Source organism: Hyalella azteca, unplaced genomic scaffold (assembly GCF_000764305.2).
Source record: "Hyalella azteca isolate HAZT.00-mixed unplaced genomic scaffold, Hazt_2.0.2 contig7388, whole genome shotgun sequence".
In the NCBI taxonomy this organism is placed as follows: Eukaryota; Metazoa; Arthropoda; class Malacostraca; order Amphipoda; family Hyalellidae; genus Hyalella; species Hyalella azteca.
In genome coordinates, this window is record NW_025937514.1 from 24,203 (window position 1) to 40,563 (window position 16,361).

At 42.8% G+C, this 16,361-nt stretch overlaps 2 protein-coding genes across 2 annotated transcripts in view; one reads left to right on the forward strand and one right to left on the reverse strand.

Annotated features, from left to right (window-relative positions):
* Nucleotides 1–12,063, forward strand: part of LOC108683437 (eosinophil peroxidase-like) — a 13,544-nt gene extending 1,481 nt beyond the window's left edge. Inside the window, exons 2-12 of the mRNA XM_018172749.2 lie at nucleotides 4,102–4,274; nucleotides 5,010–5,183; nucleotides 5,504–5,663; nucleotides 6,242–6,353; nucleotides 6,855–6,948; nucleotides 8,315–8,515; nucleotides 8,844–8,973; nucleotides 9,158–9,278; nucleotides 9,699–9,786; nucleotides 10,420–10,595; nucleotides 10,800–12,063. Coding sequence (XP_018028238.2) covers nucleotides 4,102–4,274; nucleotides 5,010–5,183; nucleotides 5,504–5,663; nucleotides 6,242–6,353; nucleotides 6,855–6,948; nucleotides 8,315–8,515; nucleotides 8,844–8,973; nucleotides 9,158–9,278; nucleotides 9,699–9,786; nucleotides 10,420–10,595; nucleotides 10,800–11,181 — 1,811 coding nt within the window. The 3' untranslated portion in view covers nucleotides 11,182–12,063. The remainder of the gene's footprint in view (nucleotides 1–4,101; nucleotides 4,275–5,009; nucleotides 5,184–5,503; nucleotides 5,664–6,241; nucleotides 6,354–6,854; nucleotides 6,949–8,314; nucleotides 8,516–8,843; nucleotides 8,974–9,157; nucleotides 9,279–9,698; nucleotides 9,787–10,419; nucleotides 10,596–10,799) is intronic.
* A 314-nt stretch (nucleotides 12,064–12,377) lies between these two features.
* Nucleotides 12,378–15,840, reverse strand: LOC108683436. The gene is made up of 3 exons (XM_018172747.2): nucleotides 15,615–15,840; nucleotides 14,853–15,034; nucleotides 12,378–14,536 (listed from the first exon to the last, which is right to left on the reverse strand). The coding sequence occupies exons 2-3, from the start codon at nucleotides 15,025–15,027 to the stop codon at nucleotides 13,176–13,178; spliced, it is 1,536 nt and encodes a 511-aa protein (XP_018028236.1). The 5' UTR covers nucleotides 15,028–15,034; nucleotides 15,615–15,840; the 3' UTR covers nucleotides 12,378–13,175.
* Nucleotides 15,841–16,361: the final 521 nt, after the last annotated feature.

Below are 16,361 nucleotides of genomic sequence, written 5' to 3' on the forward strand. Positions count from 1 at the left end.
TTGTGCTGCCGCATCCGCGATCGTCATTCGTTTCTGTCAGATGCATGCCGGGAGCTTACTTTCGTTGTTCTGTGTAGTCTTGCTCCCATCAGTCCCATGAATTGCGTGTTTATTGTGTGCATCATGGAAAAGTTCTTTGCTGTCACATTAAGAGACAAATCTTTAACGAACTAGTACTTTTTATAATTTTAATTGTTGAGTGCAAGCTGCCCTGCAGACATGCAACATTTCCAAGTTGAGTGATTACTTTATAGAAACTTTTTATACCTTTACCTATACGTGTTTAAGCCTATAAGAAGTTAATTTTTTTGCCTCAAATAATGTTGTATCGAAAAACTGGTCTAGGTGTAGCGAAAATAATATATGAACTGTAAATTTTAGAATTCCATCCTGCCATAGGGGCTTTTTTTGCATGAATCTGCAATAATTTCATGTCAGAATCTGAAATTATTGGATCCTGGCTCTGAAATTTTGTTCTTGGTAGGAGCCTTGTAGCCAGTTGTAGGATAGGATTGGTTAAAAAATTTAATTTTTAACAAATGGGTTTTATTTAATTAGAATACACAAGTTTAATGATCACAATGAATAAATGACTAATCACTAATAGGATTAAGGAAATTTCTGTGTAATTGTACTAACACGTTTTCTGTTTTCAACATTGTAGTAATTATCAAGCTGAGGCAATGCCAGGCAGGCTAACCTGCTAGTTGGGTTATAAAACTACATGATTCTGCTGCATGATTTTACACTATTACAAAATACCTAACTTGGTGGAGCTGTGATATTTTGAATTCAGAATTGAGGTGTAAACCTCTGGTTAGACCTTTAATCCAGTCATTGGCATGGCATACATAAGTTTATTCAAAAAACCCTAAATATGGCAACTATGCAATGTGAGTTAGAAGTATTTACTATAGGTACTGATGTAACTGATTGGAATTTGAAACAAGAACCAACACCATGGGCCATGGCTATAAGTAAAAAAAACTGCTTTGCAACCTGCATGTAGAACAGCCTCCCTGATTACATCATTGATGCTCCGAGCATGAACTAATTCAAGAACAGACTAGATAAAGCTATGGAGAAATATATGTTCAGACTTGATATGCCTAGCACCATATTAAACCTAGTAGAAGTCTAGGAGCTATTGAAAACTATAGTCATTTAACTCATTTTTAAAAATATCCCTTGGTCAAAAGACATGTTTTTACCACGTTTTTCTTAGCTCGCTTTCGTGTCTGTGATGATCAAATCTTGCAATCGATATTTCACCAACTTTCCCATTAGCTCGCTCTGAAACTTTTAGGGAAGCTCAGCTCCCAATAACAATACAATAATCAATAATTTGTTGCACGTTTCCAGGCGTATAAACTCTAAAGGAACTCACAAGCAGGGGTTGGAACCTTTAATGCACGTCATCCTCGAGAGGATATTCGTGTTTAGACTATATGATGTGAGAAGAGACTAAAGTATTCTGTTATATTGGCATTGATCCTAGTTGACAGAAATAACAATAACAATATTTTTCTTAACTAACTCAGCCTTCTGATCCCCTCACCCACTTGCCACTCTTTAACACTCCACTGTTGCTGTACTTCTACTCTCTTCTCCACATGCTTTTAAGATATCTTTTTCCACTTGCAATCACAGCCACAGTTGCCCCTTTAGATAAACACACAATCATTACAATCCACTCCTCACTTGTTCTTGCAAACTCCACTTAATCTTTCTTACCACCGCACCTCATTCATAATCATCTCCGTTGTAGCATGTCTCGCTCTCATTCTGTTGCCCACGTTCTACTAATCTACCCTCAAACACAGCACAGTATCCTTTTCATCCTCATCATACATAAATACATATACATGGTGGCAGGGTGGCCCAGTGGTTAAAGTTCAGAGTGCCAGGATTGGAGCAGAGAGGCTTGGGTTCGATCCCAGCTCTGTGCGCCAGTTTCTGGTCAGAATTGGCAAGGAGGTCAGACAGTTAAGCACAGCAGAATTGTAGCAGTGAGTTGCCAGTTCAAGACTGCAAAATGCTATGAATGTTCTGCAATGTTAAGAATCGGCGATAGGCCAACGGCCTACTAATCACTGAAACTGCTATTACCACTATTAAAACATTTCTCATTCCACCTGTATGTGCATCCTATTCATACCCATAACCCTTGGTATCCTTGATATTTGTTTTGGATGTAGCAGTCCCAGGCCACAATGGATTGCTGCCTCTGATTATTGCTCATAAGCCCTCATTTGGGCCAGCTGATGCACAATGCTGTGCCCTCACACAAAACAGTGAGTCCCCACCTCTACTTCCATCATACATTCATTCATACTTTGAATTTAGAGATGCGACGTAAAAAAAACACTCATGTTTTTTTTTAATAGAAAACAAGTTTTTTTAATAAAAAACATCAGCCTAAAAAAAACATGTTTTTTATTGTTTTTCTTTAGAAAAACATAAATAAATGCAAATAAATCCATAATCACTTTACCTGAGGGCCACAGGATGATAGGATACAGGTCTATGCTGTATCTTAAAATTCCTAATATCATTGAATGACAGCAAAGTCATTTGTATTGCATCATAGCTACTTGCCTATTGCATCATCTTTCAATAAACGTAGCAGGTGCAGGCTGCCAGGCGGCGCCGCGTCCCGCGCAGCTTGTTAAATCGTCCTTGCATATTACATCATCTTTTATTTAACATTGTTCCAGCCTTCCAGGCCGCCAGTCAGTGAGCTGCGCGGGTTATTGCGTCATCCTTGTATATTGCATCTTCTTTTAGTTAACATTGTTGCAATTTTAAGCTTTGAACTAGAAGTATTAGGCTTGATACATTATAAATCACACATGAGATATGTTAAATAAGATTTAAAAACACATCATTTCAATGTATATTAAGGGTATAGATATATTGATCCCAAATAAATACACGAAAGAAAAAAAAACAATAAAAAACAAAAAAAACACATAAAAAAAATGTTTTTTTTACTAAAAAAAAACACTCTGAAAAAAAAAAAAAACGTTTTTTTTTGCATCTCTAACTTTGATGCTGCTTTTATTTCCTTTTTCTCTATTTCATTCTTCCATACCCTCAACCCATATCCTTTCACACTCAATTTTAGCAAATAGTTGATGAACCTTGAGGCTAGAGATCCCAGGCAAATCCCAAAGGCTACCAGATGAGGTGCTATATAAAGTGACAAGTCTGCTCATAACTTGAAGCTTGTCAATGAAAGTGTAATACTGATCATAACTGCAATTTGCAGAGTTTGATTAACACAGAAACTTGAATGCTGTTTTGATCTTATTGAAAAGATGTTGTCCAGTTATGTGCTAATATGGATATTTCTATTAAAGGCTGGCAACGTAAGTGCTTTGGCAATGTTTGCATTAATGTTTGGGTTAATACCTAAATTCTTATTCCTTAACATTTGTTAGACCTAAGTCAGTTCATTCTTTAATCAGCTAATGCATTTATGGTTTTGAGTGTTTGAAAATAAAGATCCAATTCTATTTTGTCAATTACAGCTAAATTCTTTTTCAAGTCTCAAAAAAAAACTTGGTGGTACAAGGCAAGTACTTGAGAGTGTAAAATATATATACCTAAATATATATATGTATGTACTTACCCTGAAGATATTTAGTTTAAATTCTTCTAATTGCTTCTAGGGTCACCAGGAAATAGTTGAACCAGTTAGGGGCCTGAAGTTTTTTCAATCTCATATTTCTTTAATTTGCTGTGCCTGTGTTCATAAATTAGTCTGCATTATTTCATCAAGACATATTTCATCATGTTACTAATTTTATCACCTTCAAACAATGTAAAATTAACAGTATATTAAGGCAGATTACTTTACCTTGGTAACTGCTTTTATATTCTCAGTATTTTTTGTCGGAGATCACTGCTTCATCTATGTATATCCCCTAAAAAAATCCTCTTCTCCTTGCCTGCAAGGATCCTTTCATATGAAGTCATCATACTTGGCTGCCAGCATCAATGTATTATCCAGTTTTTCTGTGTCATTAGAGCAAATGTAATTAGTCATTCTAAACAATAAAGTGTAAATGACACTACTGACCATGCAATGTGTTGCAGGCGTGGCAGCAGATGTGGCAGATGACTGCTTTGAAGTTGGTTTTGCGCGGTCAGGAGGAGCCTTGCCCTACCAGGCCTATGCCAGTGTCAAGGATGAAATTCTTGCTAGATGGCAGCTGGAGGACCAGACTGGGTCTCCATCCTACAAGCTCTTCCCAGGGCACCTCAAGAATGTTAGTTCTTTTAGCTTAGGATCGTTTCATGTGCTGGGTTATTATTGATATGAAATTTTTCATGGTTATAGCCAATGTATAACTTGTCTCGTCATGCCTACCATCTGCGCTGTACACTTGCTGTGCAGACCATGTCTATGTCTGCAGACTGCACTAATTTGTTGCAACCAAAATCTCCCTCCTATAAAGATATTCAGATCTGTGATGTATTCATAACCTGTATAGATAACCCATACAAATGATGTATGCAAAACCTTTATAGTGTATACTTATATGTAACCTAGATATACAGATGTGTTCAACTCGTCATGTCCGTCCGTCTGTCTGTCTGTCCATCCGTGATTTCACGCTTTCGTCGACGAGAAAATGCGATCTCTGTCATTCACTGCAGTGAGTACTGAGTTATAATTTTTAGATCGTTAGGCATTATTGATACACAATATGCATTGTGATGTATCCATGCAAGTCCTTTGTGACATAATTGCCTGATGTATTAACATCAGAAGAGAAACCCTCCTCCCCTGCCTCAAACAATAAGCCATTAGTATCTTTTCCTGGTATCAGCTCCTGAGTTGCTCTGTCCCTGCTCGGTCTGTGTTGACTCTGGTCAGGCATTGCCAGCCTTCTTCATTGAACTGCACTTGTGGCGGGCCCCGTTAACACCAAAATGAAGCCCGTGCGGATATCAGCCTTCTCAAAATAAAGGGGAAACTTGTGCAGCTTTTGAATCACTAAAACCACCCCAAAACCCGTACAGGTTTCTCGCCACGCACGGCGTCTGACGGCTCCTCCCTGCCGAGCGCCGTGAGGGTGTCTTCGCTCCTGCAGCGCCACCTGCAGCCCGCCCCCCGCACCGCCGCCTTCGCCTCCTGGGCCCACTTCCTGCAGCAGGATGTCTTCAGCATCCCTGTGAGTCCTGCCGCTGCCTTGCTGCATAAATATTAACCCGGGACTCACTCTTCAACATGAATAATTCTAACCCCTGACTCACATTTCAGCATCATTAACTCTCACCTATGACTTCTAAATAATCATTATTTCATCTCAAACTTGTAAAAATGTGTGAATAAATACTCAAGTTTTTTAAAATGGCATTAATGAGGTGCACTATTAAATATTTCTCAGATCTTCCTTTCATGGTTTATATTCCCAGAAGGCACTTATGTATATGTAGACACTTATGCATTGCGTAGTCATGATCTATGTGTAATGTATGATGTGGGCTCCAGGAAAGTCCCCTGGCCGAAGGCGTGGACTGCTGCAAGACCCCCCTCGCTGAGGACTGCTTTCCTCTCCTTGATCCTCAGGAGGACCTCCAGGACCCCAAATCTCAACCCCAGGAATCCTGTCTCAATTTTAAGCGCTCTGCTCGTGGCCAGGCGATCTTAGGTCAGTCTCATTTGTCCAACAACGTTAGAATATCATTTTTAGCGCATTTTCTCATTTATGGAAAAAAATGCACTAATGTGCTCGCCATGTCCGCCGTCCGTCAGTCTATCTGTCCGTCCGTCCGTCCGTGACTTCAGGTTTTCGGCGACGAGAAAATGCGCTCTCTGTCACTCACTGCAGTGATTACTGAGTTATATTCTTTACTTTTTCGGCGATTATTATAGTTGACTTGAGCCTTCTGCCAGTCACATTAATTCCTGTTTTTTGCAGCATTTGCTGCTGACTTTCTGCGTATGAAATAAGTCATTTTACTGCATGTATTGAGGCATTCCATCGATGGTGCCGTGCTGTATGAGGGCTGTTGGCGCCACACATGGTGATTATACGTGAGGCAGCATGTACATCACCAGTAACATTGTCATGATGTGTCCACTAATGATGTTCACAATAATGATGTTCACACTAATGACGCTCACACTAATGATGTGTCCATTAACGATGTGCACACTAATGATGTGTCCACTAACGATGTGCACACTAATGATATGCATAGCGGCATGACCCTACCTATGGTGCAGGTCACCGCGAGTCCGTGTCGCTCGTGTCCACATACCTGGACGCTAACCCGCTCTACGGCAGCACCAACGACATCGCCTTCACCAGGAAGACAGGGTACTTCGGCCTCCTCAAGTGAGTTACCTTTCTGGGTCTGTGGAATAATAACTAAGGATGGTTAAATAAAGACAATGTGTTTTGTCTGTATAATGTCTGCGTGTGTCTGTGGCTGCAGACTTATTGTGTTATTGATGCTAATCTCGGTGCGCTTGTTGTGGGCTTCAAGCAAAACTCGCAGAATTACTGAAACTCCAAAATGAAATAATTTTCCTAGTTTTAAGAGATGTTTTTGGAGAAATATATTTTAAATAAACCCATTGTAGGCCTCATTCAAAGAAATAAGCGGGCCAATTTCAAAGGAATGCTGCTTGTTTTTTTAGACTGCATGAGCATAGAGTGAGCAAAACGCCGTCCTTTTTGCGAGTTAAATTGTGTCAGGACGACTCACCAAAGGACCGGAGAGGCATAAGAAAAAGTGCACGTTTTTTTTTACTATGACCAACTTCCTTGAGTGATGGTTCCCTAATTACGAGCACCGTCTTTTGAGCGTTCATTATAAAGCCTTACCGCGTGCAGGGGCGTGGAGAGGCTGGAGGAGTCGTCGCCAGGCTGCCGGGCGCCCGATTCCTGGGACGGCTGCTTCGCTCCAGCGGAGGGCGACTCTGACGTGGTGAATACCCAGATAAATTAGTGGGTTATATTGACCAAATTTTGACACACTTTCTTACCGGCGATTCATCGTGGCCTGGGACTGCTACGTCCCAAACAAATACTATGGATACACATCACGAGCAGAGAGCGGACTTTGCAATGATATCTTTTTTTTTTGCGGGACCAAACTGGGTCAGGATGATGCACATAAGGGCAAAAAGTCCATCACTACTTGACAAAGTCTTGCTCATTTCTCTGAGTGAGGTCTGCCAATTTGAATTCCGTATTTCTATTCATTTAACGTCGGAATAGTGGACGAAAGTTTCCAAGCGTTAGTTACGTAAGTGTGAGTTCTACAGTAAACTAGCTGACAGCCAGACCTTGCCCAGGCTAGAGCATATTTACAGGTTGAGAAAACATTTATTCCCAAGACTGGTCATTTCGAAGCCTCTTGATACTTTTTAAATGACTTTACTATTATTGAAGATAGAATATAGGAGTTTGAACCCATTCAAACTCACCTTCTGCCCTGAACTCCCTTTTGAGTAATTTTTTTAAGGGAACTCGACTTCTTTATTTTCCAATTAAATTTATTCTAGGTCAAGTAAAATTAATCTTTACTTTTCATATATAATTTTATCCTTTGTTCTGCAGTCCGTTGTACTGCAGTGCCTAACACTGCACGGAGTGTGCGAGTTAGATGTTGTGCTGCTGTACCGTATACTACACAGAGTGTGTGAGTTAGATGTTGTGCTGCTGTACCGTACACTACACAGTGTGTGAGTTAGATGTTGTGCTGCTGTACCGTACACTACACAGTGTGTGAGTTAGATGTTGTGCTGCTGTACCGTNGCCTCCTGATCACTACCTTCTCAAAAACTGATCACCTGTGAGGTCAAGGTCACCGGTCTGTAATTTTAAGGTCTGTCCCTCGAGCGTCCTTTATGGATTGGCGTTATCAGTCCCACTTTTAGGCCCTCAGGAATAATTCCCTCCATCATCGAAGCTTTCCAGAGCATTGTGAGCGGGGCCTTCAGAGTTCCAACACACTTCAACAGCACTGCCGGAATTCCATTCGGTCCTGTTGCTGAAAACGTCGCCAATTCTTTGATACTTACTTCCATATCTTCTGGCCCAAACTCAATGTTCTCCAACCCTCTTCCGCCTCGCAGCTCCTGGAGAACTTTGATTTCATGCTCCTCCCTTAAGTAGCGGGGGTTACAGAAGACCGATTCGAACTGCGATCCCAGTACACTAAGTGCATGGTGCTCTGTGTGGTTGCAGTGCCTGGTGCTGTATGTGGTTGCAGTGCGTGGTGCTGTATGTGGTTGCTGTGCGTGGTATTTATTAATAAAATGGCATCAGACATGCAACCGTACTAACAGAGAGAATTGAGCAGACGCGTGGTCCTGGCGATTTACCAGCGGATCACGTACGGAGAATACCTGCCCTCGCTAATGGGCGCGCAGGTCGTGGAGAAGCACCAGCTGCTGCCGGGCACCAAGGGCCCTGCTGCTGCTTACATCAAGGAGGTTATCCCTGGGGTCCTGAACTCCTTCGCTCTCGCCGCTTTCAGAAATCCTGCGGTATGCACTATGCATGTTACAAGTATTTTGGTGCACTAGACTCAAGAGGCTGGCGAGTGGTTGTAATGTCGGACGCTGGGGCTGAGGAATGGTGGTGATGTCAGGCGCGGGGCTGGGGAGTGGTAGTGATGTCAGGCCCGGGGCTGGGGAGTGGTAGGGATGTCGGACGCTGGGCTGGGGAGTGGTAGTGATGTCGGACTCGTGTCTAAGATAACTAGACAGATGGTACCTGCTAGCATCTGCTCCAAAACTGCTTGTAACAGCTACATGTCTCGACCACCTGCTTGTAACAGCTGCCTGTCTTGTAACAGCCGTCATTGCCCCGCAGATGGCGACCGTGTGGCACTCCTCAGCCCCCGGCAGACACGAGGTGCTGGGCTCCGCGCACTACGACTTCCTCGCCGACCTCCCGACGCAGGACCTCTTGGCGGCCGACCTTCACAGGGCTCGTGACCACGGTAGGTTGGAGAGACTGATGGGACACTAGGGTGTGACTGGTCTTGAAGTGGGTTCAGTAAGATAACTACCTACAACATTCAAGTCCTCAATGCTGTAGTTTGGTATTGATACGCAACTTAATTGTTCACAGTTCATCCGTCAAATGTTGAAGGTTAATTGTAAACTGTTACCCGTGACCCACAGGGTTGGCCGGCTACGTGTCCTGGCGTCGGTTCTGCGACCCTGGCCTCGTGCTGGAGACTTGGGACGACCTCAGGCAGATATTCGGCGACGCGCTCACGGAGGACCTTCAGCTGCACTACAAGTGAGTCATGCCTTGCCTGCCGTGTACAAGTGAGTCATGCCTTGCCTGCCATCTACAAGTGGTCGTGTCTTACCTGCCATGTACAAGTGGTCGTGTCTTGCTGTCCTTCGACTTGTAAGGTTCGTAGGACTAATGTATTGCCAGCAACCTCAATTCTGTTCTGATGTTGGTATTAATATGAATGAATTTATTGAGTAACGATTAGATTCCTTGTTACTCTTGAACCAAATTCGGGCTTTCCATCAATTTTTTTCTTGATCGCTCACAACTCTGGTATTAAAATTAATTATCACATTTATTGTATTATCTGGTATAGGTACTGTATNTCAATTTTTTTCTTGATCGCTCACAACTCTGGTATTAAAATTAATTATCACATTTATTGTATTATCTGGTATAGGTACTGTATATTTTGTTAAGGAACATCCTCGACGTGGACGCGATGTTGGCCCTTCTGGAGCCCCCCGAGGAGGGCGGCGTCGTGGGCAAGACCTTCGCGTGTATCATGGTACGTCCTATGGGGTCCTATATTGAATTATTACTGGCCTTACCCAATACTGGCCTTACTAATGCTGGCCTCACTAATGCTGGCCTCACTAATACTGGCCTCACTAATGCTGGCCTCACTAATGCTGGCCTTACTAATGCTGGCCTCACTAATGCTGGCCTCAATAATGCTGGGCTCATCGTCATCGAATGGCTCGGGACACGTTTTGCTAATGACGGTCACTATGTTGTGTCCATGTCTCGGCAATACTTGAAGCCGCCAAGTTGAAATCCACCATGGAGGATGATGGGAAGGACGCATTAGTGTATAGATAAATAATGAAGAATTATGTTTAGAAGCCAATGTTTTAGAATGGCTTTAGGCTCTTTTTAGCGCATTTTCTCATTTATGGAAAAAAAACACTATTGTGCTCGCAATGTCCGTCTATTTGTCAGTCTGTCTGTCTGTCCGTCCGTCAGTGATCTCGAGTTCTCGTCGACGAGAAAATGCGCTCTCTGTCACTCACTGCAGTGAGTACTGAGTTATATTTTTTTCTACAATCCCGTTTCAATGTAAACATTTCCTACTTACTAGAAATTTTCTCTGTGTTTTATTGCGAAAGACTGCTTTATTTAAGGCACCTTGTGCTGGCAGGCTGATCAGTTCGCGCGGCTGCGCACGGGCAACAAACTCTTCTGGGAATTCGAGGCCGCGATGATGACGGAACCCATGCAGGAGGCCATCAAGAACGTGACGCTTGCATCGCTGCTGTGCCACAACCTGCCCCTGCACACCGTGCCCCGCCACGCCTTCCTGCCCATCTCCCCCACGTGAGCATCTTGCTATTAGAAATTTGAGCCTTGAACAAAACTCGATTAAAGCTGTAATAACTAATAACTCGAACAGAATTCTCTACTAGGAATTGAAATTTAGCTATTATTTGTTTCTTCTTGCCGTGCTGTTTTACTTTTGTAAATTTTGTTGGAAAACATGACGTCAGCGAGCTTAGATATGTAGTATGAGACGATGAGCAGGAACCCCGCGGTGCCGTGCTCTGAAGTGCCCGCCCTGAACATGACGTCGTGGGTCGACACGAGCCTCGTCGAGACCATGAAGGCGAGGGAGGCCCACGCCGCATCTGCCAAATCCTTGCCAACTCCGAAACCCGCGACCAACAAAGGACAAGACAAGAAACCCAGTGGAACACCGCCCTCTGACAAGGACAGTGACTACCCTCAGCGGGATTCGGCCGACCGCACCATCTCAGTGGTTGTTCCGGAAGACCCCAGCAGCAGCAGCGTTCTGGTGACCAGTGGCGCTGAAGGCGGCGACCGGCAACCGACGGAGCGCATGGCGGTGCCCCCGGAGGGCACCCCCAGCCTCACCACTTCAGGCATGCCCAAGCACGAGCTTTAATTTCCTGGCCATGCCGCTGAACTGTTTATGTTTATTCAAGGTTTCACAATCTATGTTTAGATTTATCGCTATTTATTGAGAATTGCCGCATTAGTGTCAGCTTGTTCACTTGACTCTTCAGAAAAACCTTGACGATCTCATTGAACATTCTGACCTCAGGGTAAGGATAATTTTATTTCATCAATTTCAGCATTTGTTGTGTTCTGGAATTGTTAGAATCTTTATTGAGCATCTTGTATGTTGAGCATCATCATGTATGGGCATTCCTACCCAAAGTCGGAACACTGGCGCGCTTGTCTCACTTGACTAAAAAAATAATACTAATTTATCAAGCCAGTCAACGTCAAGGCCCGAGTGGTCGCTTGGATGCCGGCTATCGTTATTGTGCACCTGTATCACATGAATCTGTCACAACGAAGTATTATCATTGATGAAAGCGTTACAACATTTATTAGTGTCTAATTTTGTATTTTTTTTATTGTATTGAACATGATTCTCGATGAGTAGCATCTTTCAAAACAATTAGTCTTGCAACTGGTCCCAAGCGTTGTTATCACAGTGCGCCCTGTACAGGTTTATTTGAGCACAGCATAAGTTAACTCCCATTACCATCTTGGTTATTTTCAACTCGGGTCAGAATTGCACTGCTGCACTTCACAATCTTTTGCATGAAGGGGGTGTTATACCTATCCGTGCCAGCAATCGTATACTCCATTCATAAAATGTTATATATGACTACGCAGTTTATCCGGGAGAAATTTAATATATATTTGTTGGTGCTAAGTTACTTCAGTTTATTATTTTCACATATGCTTACTTAGAAGTGTTTCTAAGTATTCTATATCTACGAAAGTTGCTTCAAGTAAACGAGTCACAAATGTTCGCGCGTTGTTCTCAATGCCTTGTACTTGCACGGCTACTAGAGTCTACCACCACCAGGGAGCGAGGACAGCGCGCTCCCCATGGGAGACCAGCAGAGTACGTTTGAACAAAACGAGATGATTTTGTTGATGATAATTAGCGAAATTTTAGTCTCCAAAAGTAATGTTTGTTCGTTCGATTTATTCTTTCTCAATAGTCCGGAACTGAAATTTGCCGCATGTACAGTCGTTCGAAGTTCGGTTGGATCTCTGAGTGCCTTAAACTCAGCTGTACCGCCGAAGACCACCACGATTTTTAATGGAAACGAAAATATCTCGCATTCCTCCACTTTATATAGAGCAGTAATCAAGTTGAACTTTGAAGTACACAATTGACTTCATATACAATAGGCTGAAATTACACATACCTTCGAGCACCCTACAGCTTTAGCAAGAGCTTGTGCGGGGAGATAACCGATCGTAACGGCTGAACTGATGAACATGACGCCATGTAACCAAGACTTCTTGAATCGACTTATATACTAAATAACTAAAGCATTCAAAAACAGAACTGAACCTGGAAAACACAAAAAATTATTTTCATCATAATACGATGGGAACCTGAAGAAGAAGCAACCCATTCCTTATAATAAGCATTGGTTTGAGGTAAGCAAATTCAGCCTCTCGCTTCGCTGGAGAAAAGAAAGCAGTTACCGCAAAGAAATAGCGCGGGTATTTTCAATAAGTCGAAAAACACACAAATTATTATTTTTTTTGCACAAACCAACATAAAATGAAATTAAGATGAAAATTGTCGTTTCGATAGAGATTGTTTAGAATATTTCACTTCGATTCACATTCTAGCTTCTAGCACATAGCAACTTCTTGCAGACGTCGCAAGCAATACGATAAAAGTGAATGGGTGCTTACATTTTTACGATATACAGGGAAGTACACGACATAAATAAATATAATCAGCTAAGCGTCTCATGACGTAAGCGTATATATAACAACATGAAACACCATAATCGCAATAAATATCTAGATATATTAACATTATCTAGCATAGGGAATAGTTCTAAATATTAAGTAATACTAAAATGGCTAGTATGGCTCCAGACGGAAATCTACAGCTTAATATATTTCTAGATCTAGGTTTTCAAGCCGCACCATATTTTTGAATTCGGTGACCTGACACTTGGATATCAACCAAGTGTAGAGACAACCCAACTCTCGCAGCCGAGGACACTCCTTCACCAGCTTCCCCAGGACCTTATACGTGATGGGCGAGTTCAAGATCCTAACTTTGACAAGATCCTTCCAGACCCCAGAGTCAATGAACTGGTTAATTAAATGGTCCTGCAGGACAAAAGGATTCAGTAACACAATATCCAGTGCTTGGATATGCCAACATTTGGAGAGAAAAACTCTTACGTCGCTCTCGGTGAGTCGTATTGACCACAACTGCAAATGCTGCAGGGCTCGAAAGTACTGCAAGTCGTCAGTGATGGGGAGTTCGTCTTCGTCAAGACTGTAGCCGTCGATGTTGAGGGTGTTCAGGACGGGACAACATCGAGCTAAACTCTGCAGATGTCGTCGCGTCATGCGCAACTTTTCCTGAGAGAATCTGGTGTGGTAAGTGAAGAGGTGTAGCAGCTCCATCTTACTGCCCATTTCCTCCATGAACCAAATCAGCGCTTCACTGTTCACATCGCCGAGTTTGACGCCTTTGAGTTTCTTAACTTGCACCAAACTTCTTAAGCGCCTGATATCTACTTCAGCTGTGCCTATGAACGTCACTTGCACGTACTCTAGGTTCGGACAAAGTCTGGCTAGGACTGACAACTGGAATTCATCCAGAATTTCCCTTGAATGAAACTCTTTCAAGTTTGTTTGAACATTGCAGTTCCTTAACTTGCCTAAGAATGTGAACAACTGTTGCATTTGAATGTCGGGAACGCGGAGCAGTTGGATTTCAGGCAAAACCAATAGTATGATGGCGACTCCCGCTTCTGTCACTTTGGTCATAGTTAATTTAATCTGCTTTAGAGAATGAGCACAAACCGACAACGGCTCCAAATTCTCTCCATTCGTCAAACTTTCGATGTTTTTCCTAATATCCTCACTCAAACCACACAATTTAATAACTCCTTCATTGGTGACGTCGCACGCGTGTAGGGCCAGGCAGTTGAGGTGTGGGCAAGTGCGAGCCACAATCTGCAGCATGTCATCGTTGCAGAAATCCGTGCACTGCAAGTGCGTCAAGTTTATGGCACCCCGGAGGAAATTGTACATTTTGCAGGCCCTGTCCCCGCAACCGCCGTAGAACAATGACAGCTGCTGCAGCATTGAGGCGTCTTCGGCGTCCAAGACCCCGACGTGGACCACAGAACCTGAGACGGACAACCGCCGCACCCTCAGCTGCAGCAGGAGGTGCACGTGCCATTGCGTCACCGGCATCTGTAGGCCTTCCACGTAGGCCAGCGTTCGTTCACCTGCAACACGCGTCGGCAATATCATCGCTTGACAGAGGCAGAATGTTATCATTACATCAACACTAGCCACTGATATATGTAATATTTTTCGCCGTGTTTTATTCATGTTACGCCATTCCTTACATAGTTTCTATATTTTACATCGGTGCTGCGACATTTATTACCAACTTCAGCCCATTTTATTACCTGTTAATAAATTGAAAAGGCGAAAGTTGTCTTGACAATAATTGATCGTCTGTACAATCATTGCGGCTATAAGACTACAGCTAGCAGAGGATGGCCAACATTATACCAAAAACTTTCGGATGTCACTCACCTAGCACAGCCTGCAGAGACTGTGGCAGCCTCTCCTGCAGCACAGTCTGCACAGCCATGAGGTCAGGGTAGGGCTGCTCTGCAAACGGCTGCTGCTGGCAGAGACCGTGCAGCAGCTGCACGAAGTGCTGCACACATCGCACCTGCAGAGACGCGGGCTGCCTGCGCGGCGCCATCGCTTGTCTGCAGGAAAATGTCTTCTCTCACGCACCGACCAACTCAATGTTCAGGTAAGAATAGCATAGCGGTCGCTGATGTGATAACATAATATGATTACGTGATAACTTAGCGTGAAAACAACCAAAATCAGTAAGAAAACACCTATCGTGATTCCACTCGGCAAGATAACAACACTCTACGCTTTTCACTTAACAATGAATTTGAATCCACATGACGTGACAACTAGCGTGATTTCGTGTGACAAGATAACAACAGCATAATTCCAATTATTATGGTCACTGCTACTATAACACATTGCGTGGTGTGACGCAGCATGATAATCAGCTGAGTCATCACGCTGAGTCATCGGCGTACTATTTATCAGAAGCTAATAACTATATATTTATCAGTAATTGATAACTATTCATCAGTGACGAATGACTAACATTTTATTAGTGATTAATAACTCTCTATTTATCAGTGAATAATAACTATTACCTATTAATAAGTTATTGCTAAATATTAGTCAGTGATAACTAACAACTATTTATCAGTAATCGATTATTTATCAATGATTAAAAACTATTCCTGAGTGACTATTAACCAGCTACTCATCAGTGATTGGTGCAGTTGTCACCACCAGCTGTGCGGGGATGAATGTCTTTGTAACATCACAGGATGATGCTCCAGCACTGCACCGCACTGCACTCGGTAATTGTTATCAGTACACTGCACATCCACTGCGTATAGCACACTGCACATCCACTGCGTATAGCACACTGCACATCCACTGCGTATAGCACACTGCACATCCACTGCGTATAGCACACTGCACAACTGTGCCAAGAGCAGCACGACTCGCGACTGCCAAGCCTTGGCCTGTTGCCTACCTGACCTTGTCACTCGTGATCTCTGTACAACATTCCTCGACATTCATCTCTGATTATCTCTGCTGAATGTGTTTAATGTTGAATATTTATCAATTATATTTCGATGTTATGTCGTAATGTTTAAAGTGAAGCAACATAGCAGCTACACAGCATAGCCCTGGCGCTGTGCCAGCCGTGCGGCAGCAACAGCCGCTGCAGTGCAAACAACAACAACAAACAATAACAATGAAGATCTCAGTGAAACTTATTGTTTAATAAATGATTTAGGAGCTGATATGATCATCAAATGATCATCATATGAGGCGCGGATAATGATTTATAGTGATTAGAATCATTAAGGAGGTTGAAATAAACTGAAATATTGAATTACATCATAACACAATTATTTGAAATTAAGTATTGCGTGTAGAAATAACTGCCTGGGGATGTTATTAATCGTAAACTTTGATGAGATCGAAAAT

Excerpts from the sequence above, each read along its gene's own strand:
- LOC108683436 (XM_018172747.2), bottom strand. The coding sequence starts at position 15,027 with ATGGCGCCGCGCAGGCAGCCCGCGTCTCTGCAGGTGCGATGTGTGCAG. Across the intron at positions 14,537-14,852 it reads GTCTCTGCAGGCTGTGCTAG|GTGAACGAACGCTGGCCTAC; the intron begins GTGAGTGACATC and ends CGCGTGTTGCAG.